Source organism: Hibiscus syriacus, unplaced genomic scaffold (genome assembly GCF_006381635.1).
Source record: "Hibiscus syriacus cultivar Baekdansim isolate YM2019G1 unplaced genomic scaffold, ASM638163v2 tig00110320_pilon, whole genome shotgun sequence".
Lineage (NCBI taxonomy): Eukaryota > Viridiplantae > Streptophyta > Magnoliopsida > Malvales > Malvaceae > Hibiscus > Hibiscus syriacus.
The window spans coordinates 341,890-363,170 of record NW_024062679.1 but is presented as its reverse complement, the minus strand read 5'-3'; the positions used below and the strand labels follow the sequence as shown (position 1 = coordinate 363,170).

At 34.6% G+C, this 21,281-nt stretch overlaps 2 protein-coding genes and 1 pseudogene across 2 annotated transcripts; all 3 read left to right on the top strand.

Moving 5' to 3' along the window:
• The first annotated feature begins 282 nt into the window (after positions 1 to 282).
• Positions 283 to 6,910, top strand: LOC120117516 (actin-related protein 4-like). Its single transcript, XM_039137789.1, has 19 exons — positions 283 to 477; positions 598 to 689; positions 789 to 944; positions 1,048 to 1,202; positions 1,299 to 1,359; positions 1,436 to 1,485; positions 1,717 to 1,771; positions 2,143 to 2,220; positions 2,309 to 2,362; positions 2,991 to 3,044; positions 3,125 to 3,185; positions 3,436 to 3,487; positions 3,906 to 3,972; positions 4,767 to 4,826; positions 4,924 to 4,986; positions 5,198 to 5,260; positions 5,499 to 5,563; positions 6,356 to 6,424; positions 6,545 to 6,910. The coding sequence occupies exons 1-19, from the start codon at positions 465 to 467 to the stop codon at positions 6,588 to 6,590; spliced, it is 1,314 nt and encodes a 437-aa protein (XP_038993720.1). The 5' UTR covers positions 283 to 464; the 3' UTR covers positions 6,591 to 6,910.
• A 1,071-nt stretch (positions 6,911 to 7,981) lies between these two features.
• Positions 7,982 to 15,125, top strand: LOC120117513 (linoleate 13S-lipoxygenase 2-1, chloroplastic-like). Its single transcript, XM_039137786.1, has 10 exons — positions 7,982 to 8,258; positions 11,804 to 11,887; positions 11,974 to 12,242; positions 12,341 to 12,578; positions 12,671 to 12,991; positions 13,100 to 13,185; positions 13,277 to 13,387; positions 13,478 to 13,779; positions 13,875 to 14,141; positions 14,233 to 15,125. The coding sequence occupies exons 1-10, from the start codon at positions 7,997 to 7,999 to the stop codon at positions 14,990 to 14,992; spliced, it is 2,700 nt and encodes an 899-aa protein (XP_038993717.1). The 5' UTR covers positions 7,982 to 7,996; the 3' UTR covers positions 14,993 to 15,125.
• On the top strand, positions 9,543 to 11,270 carry LOC120117515 (annotated as a pseudogene).
• Positions 15,126 to 21,281: the final 6,156 nt, after the last annotated feature.

Below are 21,281 nucleotides of genomic sequence, written 5' to 3'. Positions count from 1 at the left end.
ACTTAAAATTTTATGCTTGAATATTTTTGTTATATATAATATATATATATATATATATATGATGTGAGTTTTATTATTTTCATTAATTACATAAATAAAATATTCTATCAAGTAGTAATATATAATACTATGTTTCATTTTTCCCATGTGATTTGTAATATTTAACATTTTATGAAATAGTGAAAAGGACTTGCATTTATTTTGTTTATTTACAAATTTTGTAGAAAGGAGGGAAAAACCTTATAAATCTTCAAAAGGCCCAACCAGAAGTCCTAGTTAGAAAAGGAAAATTGGAAACCCTCGAAACCTAAAAGCTCAAATTACAAATTAAAGAAAAATAGAGAGAACTCTTTCCAACGCCGTGCCGGTAGCATTTTCGCCGTCTGTCCATCTAATCCGTGACTGCGGCCACATCTCGGAACTTTTATCGCCTGTATAGCTCGGTTTCACTCTTAGTTGCAGCCATGTACGGAGGGGGTGAGTAGTAAGAAAATTTATCCTCATTAGGCATTGCGTGCGTGTGTTGTTACAGTGATGATTTGCTTACTTCTTGAATCTCAAAATTAAGTAACTATACTTAATAATTAACATGCACAGATGAAGTATCGGCTATAGTGATAGACTTAGGGTCCCACACTTGCAAAGCTGGTTATGCTGGCGAAGATGCTCCTAAGGCTGTGTTTCCATCTGTAAGACAAGTCCATGCTTCTTTCTTTCTAATTTCTGCGTTCTGTTTTTCGACCGACTCTTATTCTTCGTTGTTGATGTTTTTTTGTTGGATTGTTAAGGTTGTGGGATGCATTGATCAAATGGATGCTGATGATGACAAAGAAAACAACGATTCTGAGACTAACAACAATAATGCTGATTCCAACAAACCCAAAGGAAAACGCAAATTGTATGTAGGCTCTCAAGCCTTGGGTTTTCGCCGTGACCATATGGAGGTGAGGTCTTTGCTTGATGATACTTGCTTTTTCGTGTTAGTTCACTTAATTATTTACTATTTATGTATGCATTACATAGTTGACAGCTGCTTCCTTCCTTCAGGTGGTGTCTCCCCTAAAGGATGGGGTTGTTGTTGATTGGGATATTGTTGATAACATCTGGGATCATGCTTTCAAGGATTGTTTACTCATTGATCCTAAGGAACATCCGATGCTACTTGCTGAACCTTCTTCCAACACTCAACTACAGAGGGAGAAGTCAGATTTTCCTAGCCCTCAGCTATGTTAATTTTCTTTGCCTTCTTCTTTCTCCAATCTGAAAGCATGCTGTTTGGTTTTGTTAAAATCTAACAGGACAGCGGAACTCATGTTTGAAAAGTACAAAGTTCCTGCTCTGTTTTTGGCCAAGAATGCGGTATTACCATTTTCCTCACTTCCAAATCTTTCTGTATTTTTTAGTTGGGTTTGATTGCAGTTCTTTTCAATGCCAGGTTCTTACATCATTTGCGTCAGGACGTGCTACCTCTGTTGTTATTGATAGGTATGATTTATATTCTTAAATTTTCGTGTAATCAGAGAGTGGTTCTATTACATTGTGGAAACAGAGACAAAACTGATGCTCTCTTTTGTTTCTTTCATGAACGAACGGTACATAAATAGCCTGCAGAGGCTTTTGGGTTCAGAACCTAAAGCCAGAATCCATCCCTTAAATCAAGTTTTACTTGCTTTCTTTTACTTACATGTTTTTATGTATAACTATTAATTTCTTTAGTGGTGGAGGATCAACAATGGTTGCCCCAGTACATGATGGTTATGTTCTTCAAAAGGTATTCCCCCTGTCTGTCTACTTTGCTGCTCAGATTGGCCTTTTCCCCCAAAAAATTATTCAATGTTGAGTTAGTCTGGAAAGGAAACAAAATTAATTGTATATTGGAGAGCTTTTTCTGGGAAAATTTCTGATCTTGTGACTGGAGTTGGCAATATGTTTGCAGATTCCCACTCTTAAAAAATTTATAACTGAGGCCGAATATGCACCTTGGCTTTATTAGTTGATTGTTGCACTCTTCATTTTCTTATGCCAAGTAGTGATTTGCTGGGAAAGCAAAATTCTGCAGCGTTCTTAATTTTTATACTGAAAATGAACTTCCTTTGTTTTTACCTTTCTCTTGTTACCATGTTTTTTGGTTGCAATAAACAGGCAGTTTCTTCTTCTCCTATTGGAGGAGAATTTCTTACATATTGCTTGATGAAAAGCTTGGAAAGCAAAGGCATCGTGGTAAGTGATGGTATTAAGTAATTGACGAGATTCCCGTGTCACTTTTCATTGCTTCAATTTAAACTATTCGCTTTCCTGATGTTTGTAGATAAAGCCAAGGTACTCTTTTAAGAGAAAGGAAATCCAACCGGGGGTGTTCCAGGTATTTTATAATATCACTACAACCGATTTAAGGTTTATGCCATTAATTGCTTTTGTTTCTTGAATTTCATGCATACGTGTCTTCTCAAGTTCTACTTCTTTGATAACACTGGCAATCCTAATGAAATTAGACAAAAAACCTGTTCAATTATTTTCTTTGACAACACTGTTGTACGAAAATCCTTTTAAGGTTTTGAGACTCATTTTGAAATCCTTGATACTGCTCAAATGTGTCAAGTGGGAGATCGCATCACTCCCTGCTTTCTGTGCGATGTTTCAGCAATTTGAATTTTAACTGTCAGAGTAATAGTTAAAAAATTGAACATTGATAAACATTCCCTTCCCCTTCTTTTCTTATGGTATTGGCGTGGGGGGGATACATTATTTTAATATATGCTATATAGTATAACTTAAATCTTAAAAGAGAAGGCAAACGGACTTGATGTGTGTCCTGTTCTTCTGATCATAATTGTTTTGCCAAAGTAGAGAAGTTTTCTTGAAACTGCAACATACTCTAATGGAAATTTACTCCAGCAGCTGTTTTACTTTTTCTTGTTCCTATTAGTTTCGAGTAAATAACCTACGTTACTTTCTGAAAATTCTCTTTACTTTTTTTTTGGGAATTTCAGACTGTAGATGTTGATTTGCCACACACAACAGAATCCTACAAGCTTTACTCCCAGGTTTGTTTTTAATCATTGTCATCCCTTTCCAAATTGACAAGTTCGTTCCTGTAATACCTTTGTATATCTTCTTACAACAGAGAGTGATTGCAAGTGATATCAAGGAATGTGTCTGTCGAGCTCCAGATACTCCATATGATGGTTTGTATTCGTTTGCCGTCTTCTTTTCTTTTGAAGTCATGCCACTTCATCCTTTTATTTCCTATTTTATGTTTGTATGTTATGTATGTTCGTAATCATAGAAGCTGCCTTCAATAATATCTCAAAGATCCTTGTTTGCTGTAGCTGGAATGCTACCTGTGGCATTATGCTTTTTTGGAAAATCTCTTTCGCTTGACGTTGATGTTGTTAATTTGATTTTACAGCTTTATGATTGTCTTTTCCCTTGCAGAAAGTTCATATTCAAATATCCCAATGACCCCATACGAGCTTCCTGATGGCCAGTGAGTTCCGTACTAGTTTTTTTTTGATAGAATAAGGCCTCATTAAAACCCCCTTCTTATCCTCCATGTTACAAACATAACATGAAGGACATTGGAAGGATGGAAAGAGTGCCTCTAACTTTTATTAATAGGAACAATAATACACCTCCACACCTCAACAACAACAAGTTCTTACAAAACAGAACAACCATAATTCTGAAAGCATAAACACCCTAATACACTTTAAATAGTAACAACCGAGACATAACACCTTAACAATTACACAACTAAAATCAGCCTATGCCAGCTTTAGCTAATTCATCCGCTTCCCAATTAGCACCGGTTTGTTGGCATAATCAGGTTGCTTTTGTTCCTTGGATCTCGATTTCTATTGCTACTAATATTAATTGATCTTGCATTTTCTTTTATGTTAATTCAGGACAATTGAAATTGGTGCTGATAGATTCAAGATCCCTGATATTCTGTTTAACCCATCTTTGGCTCAGGTAGGTGGTCTTTAAACTTTGGAGATCTTGATTTCATTTTTTTAATGCTTTTTGTGCACTTGCTGTTTGTTTTTCTTAAAATTTATTTGTATCGAAGTTCTGTTGGGGGTATTAGCTTGTGTTGTTGACTAGAAGTGGAAAGTGTGAGACAGTGATTATAGAAAAACAAGAGATGGAAGAAATTTGGGGAATAGAGGGATTAGGAAAGAAATAGAATAATCAGGAGAGGAAAGCAAAATGATCCTAGGTTAGAGAAATCAGAATTCAATCAAAATCTTCATTATTTAATGCAACCAGAAATTGAACCTCAAATCTATATTTAGATGTTAAATACCAGTGTAGCTCTAATGCTTTGAAAATAATTGTAACACTAAAGAATGCAAAATAGTCGGCATAAAAACAAGAAAGCTTTTATCTAGTTTTTTACAAAATAAACTCCTAAAACGTAGTAAATAAACAAAAATAAATCTTAAGGCGCTTATTCAATAAGCAATTCTTTCCAACAAGCTTCACCAGCATGTTTCTTGTCAATTGATGTTCTTTTGAACATTGTTCACTTTGAAACTTTTGTCCTGAAGATATATGCATTCTGCATTTTTTAATGACACTGATAAAATATACATGGTCTTAAACTTGTTCATTAGCTTATTTTGGATTTGTCTAATGTACATGGTCTTAAAATTGCAATTTTCTGTTTATTTATATATTTTTCTTGCATAACTAGAGTATATTTTTCCATTAATAATTTAAGTGTGTATGTTGATATTATTTCTGATTTTCTTTTTTTTTACTAGACAATTCCTGGAGTGGACAATTTTGCTGAGATTTCATCTGCTCGTGGTTTGCCACAAATGGTATGCTAGTTTACTTCATGCATTTTGCCTTTAATATCAGCCTCTTATATTTTTACAATGATTACTTAATTAAGCATTTTTTCCCTATTTTTTGCAGGTCATAGAAAGCATCAATAGATGTGATGTTGACATCAGGAAAGAATTGTTTGGCAGTATATTGGTAAGTCAGCCACACTCAAACAAGCCTGTCCTCAAGTGTCCTGATAATTTTTTCGTCTCGAGTTTCTTTTTTATATTATTGCCAGAACAAGTAGCTTATTTGACTGGATAAAATGTGCATTAATAATTTTATTGATAAACATGTATTATCTTTTAAGGCATATATCTTTGTGCACTGATATTATCACTTCTGCTATTCATTTATATTGCAGCTTGCTGGTGGCACAGCATCTATGCAACAGTTGAAAGAACGACTTGAGAAAGACTTGCTAGAGGTATTGTTGTTTGTTTTCCATTCCTGCACAAGTATTTTTGTCTCTTTATGATCCTATAGCTTGATTTAATGTTGTTGCATTTATATTTTTTTTCTGTAATAACAGTTGTTGATGGTCTGACATAATCCTTGAAAACATGATTTCTTATCACCGTAGCTTCTTCTGTCATAGTTCTGCATGTTGGTAGAATAAAAATTTTGGTAGCAAAATAACTCTACCATTGTCTGTCAATATGAAGGAATCTCCTCAAGCTGCTAGAGTTAAAGTATTGGCAAGTGGAAATGCAACAGAAAGAAGATTCAGGTTCGTTCTGGTTTTATTTCATTTTTTTTTTGTTCTACCTCTTCATCTGTTTTGCTTAGCAATTTTTATTCTTTTCTGGTCATGAGAAATGCATTTTCCTTTTTGAGCCATCGCAATGTTCTTTGTTGCTGGATTTATTCTTTCATTTTTGAGAACCCACTTCTCTCAAATTCTCTAATGCTCCGTACTTGGATTCAGAATTTGGATTTGTATTTCATCTGCTATTTAAATTATAAAGAATGAAATGTATACATTAGTGGTAAATAGTTAAGATTTGATATAATATATAGTTGAATAGCATAAAAGCATTGATTTATCAAATCCAAATTTATATCAGTGATGTAGGCATCTAACAAATCCATGGGTTTGAGAATTAAGGATGACTGCCTGCATTTTTTTACTCAATTTACACTATCTTTGAAATCCAAGTTCTCAAAACATTACCTAAATTCTTTTGCGCTTGCCAGTTAAATATGTTGTTAACTAATGATTGTCACATATGCTGTAGCACACATAATTACTTAAGCTTATAGATTAAGGAAAGTAGCATGGAAACTGCGAAGGGAAAATATAACATGAACCTATAAGATGAATGATGAAACACCATAATGGTTGACCTTCTGTTGATTAACGTTACCAAAGTCGTCATAATCTAATCCATTCATAACAAGGCCAAAAGAACTTATTATTACCTTTTATAGTTTGTCATTTTTTTTATCATAAGCTTGTGTAAATTTATGATAAGAATTTTGTTTTACTTGCATTAAATGCTCTGCGTATATGTATAAACAGTGTTTGGATAGGAGGTAGTATATTGGCATCTCTTGGTTCATTCCAGCAAATGTGGTTCTCCAAGTCCGAGTAAGCATCATGTTTCCCTTTTCATATTGCGATCTCGATGTTATCAACAGAACATCAGTAGCAATAAACATATAGTAGGTTATAGTAAATTACTTAATTTCAAATGCATGCGGTTGACAGGTATGAAGAACATGGAGCTTCATACATCCAAAGAAAATGCCCTTAAGATGAAGAAGATGATAGGCATTTGCATTTATTGACATGGTAAGCAAATGCTAAGCCATTCACATAAACTTTTGTTTCTCCATTTATTTACTAGAGCTAATTTTCATCTTTTTAAAGGTTTAGGATCTACTTCTGTTGGACCCAAAATCATCTCATTCGTACTAACTATTCCCCGATTGATATCGCCTGTAGGTCAATATAAGATATTCTATTTACAGGACTAATGTTTATTATCATCCTAGATGGTGCAGCATTCATGGGTTTTAGGAAAGATATTTTTTTTCCTTCTCTGTTTAAAATTTGAGCTATGTTAATATTTATCTAACTTAAAGTCAGTTTTCTGGTGGTGTTTAATGGGATATCTTTGTTAAAATATGATTGCAGAGTATGTTGAACATGTTTACTATTATCATTACCATTCTGAAACAATATCGAACACGTGTATCTATGTCTATTTCTTCAGGGTTCTACTTAATGGTAGACACTAAAGCAAAATACTATATTTAACAAATTGTTTAATGTTAAAATTCGTATTTAAATTACAAATTTTAAATTAAATAAGAACAGTTAGATTAAAATTGGAAATTTAATAGGCTCAACAAATGATGTTTTCAATATAAAAGATATAAACAGGAGGTTGACAAATAGAGACATCAACTTACTAAACTTTGCACTTGAAACCGACCCGTCCTGAAAGTTATTATTTATCATTATTGTTTTAAAAAATAATAGGGAAAATCAATCGATTTCAGGTCGCCCTTTCCCTTTATATGAACTTGCAAGGCTTCCAGCAGCGAAGTCAACTAATCAAGGCCATTTGTGTCGACTGTCGAGTCATCTACCCTGATTTGCATCCCGACATCAAGTGGTGCCTACATTGAATTCTAGGTCTCGGCCTTTGACCTTCATCATTTGGTACCGAGCTCAGCTTTGACCTGATGCATTGCTTCTAGGTGATGGCGTTGGAACGAAAGTCGATTACACTGCGTATCATAGAATACAACCACTCGTAAATCTTATTATTGTTTTCCGCTGCTGCCGCATTGGTTGGCCGTGGATTCCATTATCAACAATTATATTCACAGCTTCTTGCTTGTATCAAGCTTTCCTTTTAACATGCCCCCTTCCTTCCCCAATTCATTATAAAAATCTTCGACTCATATGAGCCAATTTTCACTTCGTATAATCGATTTACGAACTCTTGACTTGAAGCAGACGTTTCATTTACTAATTGTCCACTGGAAACATACATGTCATGAAAGGTTGTCATTATTTCATAAATCATAAAAACAATTGCGTTAATGAATCAAGTTCAACTCGTCTCTTCCTTCTATATGTACTAGGCTACTAGCAAGCTTTAAGCACCGAATTATCTCCTGAGTTGTGTAAAACAGTACTGTCAAAACAATGTTGAAGCCACAGCAGATTCATCAATCCCGTTCCATCAGAAACTTACTTCCTTTCCCCAGTCAATTCATCCATGGCTTCTCTACCCCAGCTTTTCTCCCACTTTGTAACTCAAAGATCAATCAAACGCGTAAAAATGTTAAACTTGGGTTCCACCCCACTCCTGTTAAAGTAGCTCTAACAAACACTCCAGAGAAACCTGTTGCTGTTAAGGCTACTGTCATTGTAAAGCAAACCGTCACTAGTTTTATCAAAAACATAGGTATACAAGAGGGCCTTGATGAAATCCAGGAGTTGCTCGGCAAAACACTGCCCTTGGAGCTTGTTAGTGCCCACCTTGATCCTAGTAAGTAACCAAGACAACCCTTTTTTGTTTTTGTTTTTGGGATGTTGAAATTTTTCTTGAAGTATCTTATGAGACTTTGCAGACACTGGATTAGAGAAGAAAAGAATTACAAGGCATACACATCGTGTAAGCAAGGGCGGGAGCAATGTTAAGTACGAAACCGAGTTTGAAATCCCTGCAGATTTTGGTGAGATCGGTGCTGTTGCTGAAAACGAGCATCATAATGAAATGTTTATTGAGGACATAGCGTCTGCTGGTGTGCCGAATTGAGCTGTTAGCATCAGCTGTAATTCTTGGGTTCATTCCAAGTTTGATAATTCTCGAAACAGAATCTTCTTCACCAACAAGGTCAAGATTTTTACTTTTTTTAAAAGAAATTTTTTGTTATTGAATCGTTATCTAAAGCTTGAAAAAATCATATGGAGCAGTCATATTTGCCATCTCAGACGCCAAGTGGATTGAGGATACTGAGAAAAGAAGAGTTCTTGAATTTACAAGGAAACGGGTAAGGAGAGCGCAAATCCTTCGAAAGGATTTACGATTACGATGTTTACAACGACCTGGGCGACGTCAACACCGATCCAACCAAGAAATGATCGGTTCTCGGCAGCAAAGACTTCCCATATCCTCGCCATGGCCGAACTGGACGTCCTCGTTGCCGCACAGGTAAGATAACCAATAAAACCACTTTAACAAGTCCGTATTCAAAACATAACCTGAATAATAAGAATGCATAAAATGGTTTTATTGCAGATCCGAGTTACGAGAAATGAGAAGCCGGTTTCTATGTGCCGAAGCAGCTGAATTTCTCTAAAAACATCATGTACACTTAAGGGCTTAACTTGCCATCCCTTGATAAGAAAGAGCTTTGAAAATCAGTACTCCCTAAGCTTATCAAGACTGTCTCCAACGAAGCTCATGGTTTTTTGCGCTTCGAGACCCCTGAAGCATTGGACAGTAAGCAACTTCAACTGCGACATAACTTTCCAATATTTAATTTAAGATATTTGATCCATCCGTCTCCAATATATACCTCGGAAGCACTTTCACAATCGTAATTTTGATGGTAGATGATGTTTACTTATGTAGTTTGGCCTTTACAGGAGACATTCTTTTGGTTGAGGGATTAGTAATTTTCTAGGCAAACTCTTGCTGGAACTAACCCCTCTCAGCATAAAACTTGTGACGGTGGGCAGGGGAGACAGATTGTCCTTGTTATGATTTTTTTTGTGTATAATTTTGAGTTTTTTGTTTAATATATCATTGTTGGTTATAGGAATGGCCTTTTAAGAGCAACTCGACCCTGAAATCTACAGTCCTGCAGAATCCGCAATCACCACCGACATTATTCAACAAGAAATCAATGAAGTCATGACGATTCATAAGGTAATTCGAATCAGACATGACATGATATATTTTATTCATTTTCCATTTATGCAGGCAATAAATGAAAAGAGGCTATTCATCCTAAATTACCATGACTTATTCCTGCCCTACGTTGAGAGAGTTAGAGATCTTAAAGGCAGAGAACTATATGGATCGCGCACCATATTTTTCTTGAACCCTGACGAGGCTTTGAAGCTGGTAGCCATTGAGCTAACTCGACCACCGATGGACGGGAAACCACAATGGAAGGAAGTATAAACGCCTTGTTTGCATTCTACCAGAGACTGGCTTTGGAAACTTGCCAAAACTCACGTTCTTTCACATGATTTGATCCATCTCATGCCTGTTAATCACTGGTATTAATATAGTTCCACTGATTCAATTTCTTGATTTGTTTGGACAACATAGGAAACCTGAAACTGTGTTTTGCAGGTTGAGAACTCACGCTTGTGGTGAACCTTATGTCATTGCAACCAATCGACAACTTACTGTGATGCATCCTATTTATCGACTACTGCATCCTCATCTCCAGTACACAATGGAGATCAACACGTTGAGCAGAGAATCATTAAGCTGCGCCGATGGATCAAATGAGAAACTAGTGACCCTTGGCAAATATTAGCTAGAGGTCGACTCGGTATTTTACAACCAGCATTGGCGATTTGATCAGCAATCATTGCCTGCAAATTTGATTAGCAGGTATAATTTCTTAATTATCTCATTGTTTTCTAATTATTGATCAATTTTTTTTATTGCATTTTGTTTCATCTTTTTCAAGGGGAATGGCTGTTGAAGATTCAAATGCTCCTCAAGGCCTTAGGCTAACAATCAAAGACTACCCTTACGCCAGTGATGGTCTCATGCTATGCGATGTCCTCAAACAATGGCTTACTGAGTATGTTAATCACTATTATCCGAACCCGAGCATGGTAGAAGCCGATCAAGAGCTTCATGCATTGTGGACCGAAATCCAAACTGTCGGGCACAGTGACAAGAAAGATGAACCGTGGTGGCTGGTTCTTAAAACCCCGAGAGACTTAATCGAGATCCTCATGACTATAATTTGGGTTGCATCGTGTCATCATGCGGCTGTCAACTTCGGACTATACACATATGCAGGGTACTTCCCTGGTAGGCCTTTGTTCACCAGAACTAAAATGCCGAACGAAGATTCCACTGACGACGACTCTTGAGGAAACCAGAAACTCGAGCAATGGTTGTATGCGACGTGATGTCACATCATCATCCTGATGAAGAGTACATAGGAGATAAACCGGAGCCATCATGGGAAGAAAACCCTGTTATAAAAGCTGCATTTGAAAAACTTCATGGGAAGTTGAAGCAAGGTGAACTGGTGAAGGCATTATAGATGAAAGGAATGCAGACTGTAATTTGATGAACCGAAATGGAGCAGGCATTACACCTTACGAGGTTTTGAAGCCAATTTCGGAGCCTGATGTTACAGGAATAGGTGTTCCTAGTAGTATTACTATTTGAAAGCATAATGGCAAAAGAAGCCCTCAACCTTTGTTCGATTTTTCAATTGAGCCCTTAATAAATAATCATGTTTTAAATTGTCATATAGATGTTATGTGTTGAGTGCCATGATAATTACTTTCGATATATCTTCAATTTTTTTACATCATTTATCCTGTTTCACCAAACACCATATTACGTGAAAGTTATTATTGCTTGAAAATAACTGCGTAAATCAATGGATTTCAGGTCCCCCGTCCCTTTATAAGGCAGTAGCAAAGCTTCAAGCGGCGAAATATCTCTTCTAAAAGTAGTAAACCACAACGTCAACTAAACAATGTTGAAGCCACAGCAGATTCATCAATCCCGTTTCATCAGAAACTTACTTCCTTTCCCCAGTCAATTCATCCATGGCTTCTCTACCCTAGCTTTTCTCCCACTCCATAACTCAAAGATCAATCAAACACGTAAAAATGTTAAACTTGTGTTCCGCCCCACTCCTGTTAAAGCGACTCTAACAAACACTACAGATAAATCTGTTGCTGTTAAGGCTACAGTCGTTGCAAAGCAAACCGTCACTAGTTTTATAAAAAACATAGGCATACAACAAGGCCTTGATGAAATCCAAGATTTGCTTGGCAAAACACTGCTCTTGGAGCTTGTTGCTGCCCACCTTGATCCTAGTAAGTAACCAAGACAACCCTTTTTTTGTTTGTTTCTGGGATGATGAAATCTTTTGCTTCATGAAGTTGTTTATGAGATTTTGCAGAGACTGGATTAGAGAAGAAAAGAATTAAAGGTTATGCACATCGTGTAAGCAAGGATGGGAGCAATGTTAAGTATGAAGCCGAGTTCGAATTCCCTGCAGATTTTGGTGAGATCGGTGCTGTTGTTGTTGAAAACGAGCATCATAAGGAAATATTTATTGAGGACATAGTGTTTGATGGTGTGCCGAATGGAACTGTTAGCGTCAACTGTAATTCGTGGGTACATTCGAAATTTGATAATCCTCGAAACAGAGTCTTCTTCACCAACAAGGTCAAGAATTTTACTTTGTTTTCTTAGATTGTATATATATATATATATATATCACCATTGATATTGTTTTTAAAAGTTTGAAAACCCCTATGGAGCAGTCGTATTTGCCATCTGAGACACCAAGTGGATTGAGGAAACTTAGAGAAGATGAGCTCTTGAATTTACAAGGAAATGGGCAAGGAGAGCGCAAATCCTCAGAAAGAATTTACGATTACGATGTTTACAACGACCTTGGCGACATCGACACTGAACCAACCAAGAAACGATCGATTCTTGGGGGCAAAGACTTTCCCTATCCTCGCCGTTGCCGAACTGGACGTCCTCGTTGCCGCACAGGTAATATAACCTATTACACCACTTTAACAAGTCTGCATGTACAAATCGTAACGCTAGTTGTAAGATTGTATCAAATGATGGTGTTGGTGCAGATCCGAGTTACGAGAAATGGGAAGAAGGTTTCTACGTGCCGAGGGACGAAGCATTTTCGGAGGTGAAGCAGCTGACTTTCTCCACGAATTTCATATACTCGATGTTGACGGCAATAATACCATCGCTCGAAGCTTCGATCCTCGACCCTGATATGGGATTTCCAAACTTCAACGCCATCGACGAGCTTTACACTCAAGGGCTTAACTTGCCAACCCTTGATAAGAAAGAGCTTTGGAAATCAGTCCTCCCTAGGCTCATCAAGACCGTCTCCGATGAAGCTCACAGTATTTTGCGCTTCGAGACGCCTGAAACATTGGACAGTAAGCAACTTCGATCGCAACATAACGTTATGGTCCTTATTTTAAGGTTTCTGATCCACCGTCTCCTATGAAACACTCGAGTAATCTTGTGTGGTTTGGCTTTTGCAGGAGACAAATTCTTTTGGTTGAGGGATGAGGAATTTGCTAGGCAAACTCTTGCTGGACTTAACCCTCTTAGCATAAAACTTGTGACGGTGGGAAGGGGACACAGATTGTAATTGTTATGATTTTTTGTGCGTGTATAATTCAGAGTTTTTTTGTTTAATTTATCATTGTTGGTTACAGGAATGGCCATTGAAGAGCATACTCGACCCTGAAACCTACGGTCCTGCAGAATCCGCAATCACCACCGACCTTATTCAACGAGAAATCAATGAAGTCATGACTGTCCATAAGGTAATCTGAATAACATTTTTTCAGCTGCGTTGCTTATATTTTATTTGCATACATAACATGCTATTTTTTATTCAATTTCCACTTATGCAGGCGATAGATCAAAAGAGACTATTCATCCTTGATTATCATGACTTGTTCCTACCCTACGCTGAGAGAGTTAGAGATCTTAAAGGCCGTGCACTTTACGGATCACGAACCATATTTTTCTTGAACCCTGACGAGACTTTGAAGCCGATAGCCATCGAGCTAACTCGACCACCGATGGACGGAAAACCACAATGGAAGGAAGTTTACACGCCTTGTTTGCATTCCACCGGAGATTGGCTTTGGAAACTTGCCAAAACACAAGTTCTTGCTCATGATTCAATCTACCACCAGCTTGTTAGTCACTGGTATTAATATAATTTCACTGATTCAATTTCTTGATTGTTTTCCTCCAAATATTATAATTCTTTTAGCATAGGAAACCTGAAACTGTGCTTTGCAGGTTGAGAACTCACGCTTGTGGTGAACCTTATGTGATTGCAACCAATCGATGTCTCAGTGTGATGCATCCGATTTATCGACTACTGCATCCTCATCTCCGGTACACGATGGAGATCAATGCATTGGCCCGAGAATCATTAGTCGCTGCTGATGGACCGATTGAGAAAATCATGACCCTTGGCAAGTATTATCTAGAGGTTGGCTCCGTCTTTTACGACCAACATTGGCGGTTTGATCAACAATCATTGCCTGCAGATTTGATTAGCAGGTATATATGATTTCTTGGTTATCTATTTTTTCTTTTAATTGTTGATAATGGGTTTTTGTTTTTTTATTACATTTTGTTTCATATTTTGCAGGGGAATGGCGGAAGAAGATCCAAGTGTTCCTCAAGGCCTTAGGCTAACAATCAAAGACTACCCTTATGCCAGTGATGGTCTCTTACTCTGGGATGCCCTCAAACAATGGGTTACTGAGTATGTTAATCACTACTATCCGAACCCGAGCATGGTAGAAGCTGATCAAGAGCTTCAAGCATGGTGGACCGAAATCCGAACCGTCGGGCACGGTGACAAGAAAGATGAACCATGGTGGCCGGTTCTTAAAACCCCGAAAGACTTAATCGAGATCCTCATGACTATAATTTGGGTTGCAACAGGTCAGCATGCCGCTGTCAACTTCGGACAATACACGTATGCAGGGTACTTCCCTAGCAGGCCTTCGTTCACGAGAGCTAAAATGCCGAACGAAGACCCTACCGACAACGAATGGCGACGATTCTTGAGAAAACCCGAAGTTGCATTACTCGAATGTTTGCCTTCTCAGATTCAAGCAACTCGAGCAATGGCGGTTTGGGATGTGATCTCGCATCATTCTCCTGATGAGGAGTATGTGGGGGACAAACCGGAGCCATCGTGGGTGGAAGACCCGGTTATAAGAGCTGCATTCGAAAGACTTCATGGGAAGTTGAAGCAAGTTGAAGGCATTATAGATGAAAGGAATGGAGACTGTAATTTAAAGAACCGAAATGGAGCAGGCATTACACCTTATGAGCTTCTGAAGCCATTTTCGGAGCCTGGGGTTACAGGGATGGGTGTTCCTAATAGTGTTTCTATTTGAAAGCCTGAGCAATTGAGCTTTCTGAGTTTATGAATAAGTTTGCCGGTATATTCATCATTCCGTTGTTATTTACCGTCAACAAAGTCTGGGTTCGAATATGTTATTTTAATAAAATTTAAATATATTAGTATAATAATTTTACTTCTTTTAATATAGTTAAAATATATGACCAGGTCCATCGTGGTTTACAGTATGTTAAATTTAGGCTTAAGTATATAAAACGTTTATTTTATTTCAGTTTAGTACTTGAATATTTTATTTTATTACTTCAAATGGATGAAGTTTGACGAACTATTAAATTTGACCGTTAATTCATTAAAAATTTATTTGTTAAAATAAAAATAATATTTAAAATGAAAAAGGAGGGACTCCTCAAGCTGCAGAACTTTTCTTCTTCCCTTGAAGCCCACGAGCTGGTTCTAAATCTTTTAATGTAAAGAGAAAAAGGAGAGTCTCCTCAAGTTACAGAAGCTAAGTGGTTTGTAGAGTGAGTGAAAGTGAGTAGCTTAAGGAAAAGAGAGAGAAACACTGGTCAAATGCCAAAAAAAAAAGTCTCATCTTTTTCTTAGCCATATTTGTGAAGAAAACAGGGAGTTCATGGAAACGAAAATATATCCAACCATTCTCGTTGAAGTTGGAGGAGAAAGTTTCGATGGAATCGAAGCTGAATGGGTTCAATGGTTTCAGAGGATTTCTATACACAATGAGGAATCTGAGCTCATTGCTTCTGATGCTGCTGCTCTACGGGGTGGTCCATTGTTGGCAAGAGTAGAGGGCGGGGCGAAGGGCGTTTGTTTTTCGGATCGAGTTTGATGATATGACGGTAACGTTGCAGCAGAGCGTGGCGGAGGAGACAAACGAGATGAAGGGGAAAGGTGGTGGGATATTGATGTATGAGTTTAGAAGATCAAAGATAGCAATGGAGGAGTTGAGAAGGGAGCTGGAGAGGAGAAATAGTGGTGGACAAGTGGTGGTGGAGTGAGAAAAAAAAGGTGGGGTTGAGAGAGAAAGTTGAGAACTTGAGACTTGAGAGGGTGTTTTGGGCTTACGGTTTTGGGGTTCAGAAATCATTTTAATTAATTTCTTATATTAAAAAATGTCAATTGACATTTCAATAGGTTAACGGTCTGTCACGACTTGACCTATTTTATGTAACGTAATAAAACGTTAAGCACCAATCTAAAAAAAATAAATTTTAAACACTAAACTGAAAACGGGCATAAATTGAGCACCTTTTGTATAAAACTAATAATTTTTATTTTTTTCTTTCATAATTTATGTTCAGAATTTTAGAATTTGTTTTTCAATTTTTAATAAAACTAATGAATTTTTTTCAAAAACAAATAAATATGGATAATCAAATATATTTTTAATGGTTATACTATAAACATGTATTCATTCTTTTATATGAATGTAATTTACTAAATTTATACAAAAAAGATATACTTTATATAATTAAATATGAGATGAGTAAGCGAAGAAGTTATATGTGTTTAAAAATATTTGGTCAGGATGATTTGATCCGTCGATTTGTTGATTCGTAAAAAAATCAAATATTTTTTTATCAAAATACTTGAAGTTGTAGGTCGGGTATCTAGCGTTCTATTTTTCTCGGGTTTTTGGATCGAGCTCAGGTCAGAAAATCATTTAATCGGGTACCCATCGACCCAATACCCGATTTTTTAATTTAATTTAATTTAATTTTTTATTTTATTTTACTAAAACACAATAGTCATTGTCGTCTAAATAGTCTTGCTTTGGAATTGGCTATTGAAGTTTTTTCAATGTTTATCACATTGTCATCAATTTTTGTAGTGAAGAAATTTAGGGTTAAGATTAGAAGGAAAAAAAACCTAATTTACTTCCTCTGAGCTGTTCATCTTTTTCACTAGCATCCACCATGCATTGAATACCATGAAAAAATAGCTTTGGTACAGTGACAAAATAATACTTTACTGCCTTGTACCCATTTCAATTACCTAATCCCAAGTTTTGCACCATTCTAATAATTTAACAATGTTTTACTACTGAGCAGGATCTCATGTGTTCATTTCTCCTTTTTCACCTGCTGAGCATTACGCTTCGATAAATAAATTGTTTGATTTACGAACCTCCCCAACAACGCCATAGAAATAGAATCTATCTATACATGTATTGGTTCCCATACCCACTCATATATATTATATATATACTACGACTTTTGTATCCATTGTGAACTGATCTCTAACTATTTTTACATTTACAATATAGTAGCATCATATTCTTCAATCAACAAGTTAACGTTCAACTCAAACATTTGGCAATCTTTTAACGAAAAAAAGAGTTTAGAACATATAAATAGAGGAGTGACTATTTTGTAAATTTTTATAGTTGAAGGACTTAACAAAATAACATATTATACTCGATAAACATTTTATAACTCTTAATAGTCAAATAACTCAACAAAACAATACTCCATAATCAAAAGATAATTCGTGTACTTTATCTTAAAAATTATTATGCATTCAAATATAAATGATTTCACATTCAAATAGATTTAGATTTATAACATTTTATATTATGATATCAGTGAAAATAAAATTAAATCTCTCATAATATAAAAATAATAATTTCATGCTGGCTTTTGTAGAGTGTGCATTGAAATCTCGTTGTATGGACACACAAATTTAAATGAAATCAAAGATAAGATAATCGGCCTCTTCATATATGTGCATGGATTAGCATCGGTCCCCCACAACCCTAAAAGGATAGGTCATAGGTGTGCCCCTACTTATTGAATGATCGATTCAACTACATTGCATTATTAGTAAGAAAATGTTTTTCATAAACAAAACTAAAATATTTTTTTAATTCGTAAATATTTAATAAAAACACTTGTTATAATTCTACATCCGTTTATACAATTTATTTTGTATGAACACTATATTAAATAATTATTTATTAATTAAACAAAGGGTCCGTCAGTATAATAAATGCAATATCTATCGGGATTTTTTTCTTTTACACAGTCAAAATGCATGCATGGAGGTTTATGGTTGCTATCAAATACCACAATAAATTATCAAAATAATATTGAAGATGACAACCGGATTGACATGTAACGACAGATCCACAGTATTATGACAGTAAATACATATTCACTCTAAAAATCAAATTGTTTTATTTTTTTATTAATCACTGATATTTAATGTATTGACAGATTAATCTATATTAGATATTATAGAGGCGAAGGCAACATTCTTAACCTATTTTTTTCCATTCACAAACGTCAGAATTCGAATTCCCGAAAATTTAAGGGACCTAGTGCCTCATCTCACTAGACCAACTGTTTATTGGTAAATTATTTTATTATTTATTTATTTTATTCTCATTTAAAAATTATTTACTATTAATATATATATAATCACTTTGAAAAAATATTTCTGCTTCGAAATATAATAATAATAGTATACCCTTATGCCCTTACCCTTATCTAAAGGCAATATCCTTCGTCAGCTTATCGTCACTACCGTCGATAAAAATAATACTCATAAAATATTTGTTTTTCCTTTTCAATAATTGATGTCCCATCAATAATGTATTCGATGGAACAACACTGAGTGCGACAATTTATTTAAAACGTGAACCTATCTTCTGTCATCGTCAGTACCTCCATAGTTGACTCATGATTTGGTGGTATATCTATTAATACTGCTCAACTAAATCACACGTGGTTGGTTTTTTTTGGGGCATCACATCACATCACATAACTATTCATTTTATATCGCTAACATTTGCACTTGACAAGACATATAAAATTATATATTTGAAACAATATTTATATATGAAACAATTTGCAAAATGAGTACATTATATTTGTAAAGATACATCAATGGTATTAACAATATAAAATACAATATATCAGAACTATATCAAATGATTTTCTTTTAATTTTGGTATGTTTTTATTAATATGGAGTAAATACAAAATAATATATGTATGAAAATAACTTTAAATTATTTGACATTGATTGCTCAAATATCGGATATTCATGATGCTTAAAGTCTAAAAAATAACAACAATTGTTTGACCGCCGAAGCCGCTTGATTCATGCTTAATGTTATTATTTTAAATAACATAATTAATGCATAAGTTAATTTTATAGGCCTATTATGTGAAAATCTTACAATTATAAAATATACACAAACAAGAATGAAACTTTTCATAATTTGGTTACGTATTGTAATTGTAATATGCACTCAAATTTTATAATATTTATATCATTTAAGTTTTTCTATATATTGAGTATTTAAATATATGAGTTCATTTTAAGTTTTTGTTTTTCAAAAATATATGATACGACTCTATTAATTACACTCCAACGATTTCCACTCCCCCCAAAAAAAATCTTTTATGTAAACCTTCCTCCGTACCTTCCATTGACGATTTCATATTTCATTTATTGATTGGTATCGTAAACCTACACGTGATATGCTTTATCTCTCTTCCATGATTAATTAGAGGAACCATCACTGAGACAATTTGTTTCTATGCGGAAACCCTACAATATCCAGCGGTGTTCACTTTCTGTCACGTAGGAAATTGATTGTGGAAATTGAAAGGAAGGGCCACAATCAATTTCTTGTTTCTTCATTATTAAAGCATATGGGGCCATCCATTAATGATTTTTGGACGAAATTTGGATATCAGATTTTGCATTATGTGTGAGTTGTGACATGAGAGATTGAGAGTTTACAATCTTTTGATACTAATTTAGTTTACTTTTAAAATTTCCATCATTACAGAAATTATAATTATTAAATTATATTTTATTATTACATTTTTAATATGCACTATAAGAGAAAATTTTCTTAGATAATGAAAAAATGTCCATATAAAAGATAAAAAAAACTTATTTTACTAATTACAGTGTTTGTTACAGTACTAGTCTAGAAGTGTCTTGGTCACTGGAAGATATATGAAAGATGCCTGAACCGGCCGATAATTTATAGATTATACGATTTTCGATTCTCGTAATTCCTGCAAGACCTGACATTCGGATTACATGCAACATGAGAAAGACGTCCTGCAATATATGTATATTTCAAAATGATCCAAATGTCTTTTGAAATTTGTTGAATGATCTAAACGTTTTTTCAATATGTATCGTAACAAACATTATAGTTAAAAAATATATTTTTTACTTGTCATTTACATGGACAATTTTTTTCAATACGTTATCTAAGAAGTTTTGCCATGTATATTTAGTTCTTATTCTCTTAATTGATCATTTTAATCTTAAAAATTAGTAATATTATTCTTGTATAGTTTAATTCAGTACTATAATTTTAAAATAATAATATAATGAATAATTCTGATTAATTTAAAATAAAAATATGAAAATTTGTACAAAATATATAAACAATATTACAAATATATTATTTTCTGTCAATCAATTAAATTTGATAAAATACATAAAAATTTGAGGGTTAAAATAGACGCAGAAAACTTAAGGGTTAAAATATTATTCTACGAAGTTTGAGGAGAAAATGTCATTAAACCTTAAAAAAAACAATCCACGCACTACATAGAGCTTCGCAAGTAGATAGGTTATGTGCGGATTTGAATGCATAGTAAAATATTTTAACCATTTTTCAGAACTTTTGAGGATTTTAAATATTTTTTAACGAAATGTAATTAGATCACATAATATATTTTTTAAAGAAAAGAATCAAAAGGCTAACGATGCAAGCAAAATGGAAATTGAGAAGTTAAATTGATAAAAGGAAAAGTAATATAAAGATAAGGCTCTCTGTGCCATTGATGCTTTTAAAAAGTGTTTGAAAAAGAAAAGAAAACATATTTTTGAGAAGATAAATAATTTAAGGATTTTAATTGTTAAGATATTTATTATTCTTTTTAAGTCTCGGGTTCGAGCACAACGTGTAAGAATATAAACGTTTATTCTCAAATAGTTGAACATATGTTATCATGTATTTACTTTAAATTTATTAAAAATTAATAATTTAAGATCAAGTTTTAACGTATGAGATACGGCTATAGCAAGAGATATAAGTTGAGAATTGAGATATAATTTTTATAATACTGTTTTTTTATTAAATTAAAGTGATTACAAAATAATATATGTTTTAAATATCCTCTCAATTGTTTGACAATTAACATACAATTATACTTGCAGTCATTAGTGCTAGAACTAAAGACCTTTAGGAATAACAACGATTCCTTTAACTATTCAGGTAAGTTGGTTCGTACTATAATATTGATTTTTCTAAATAAATTTAATAAGTTT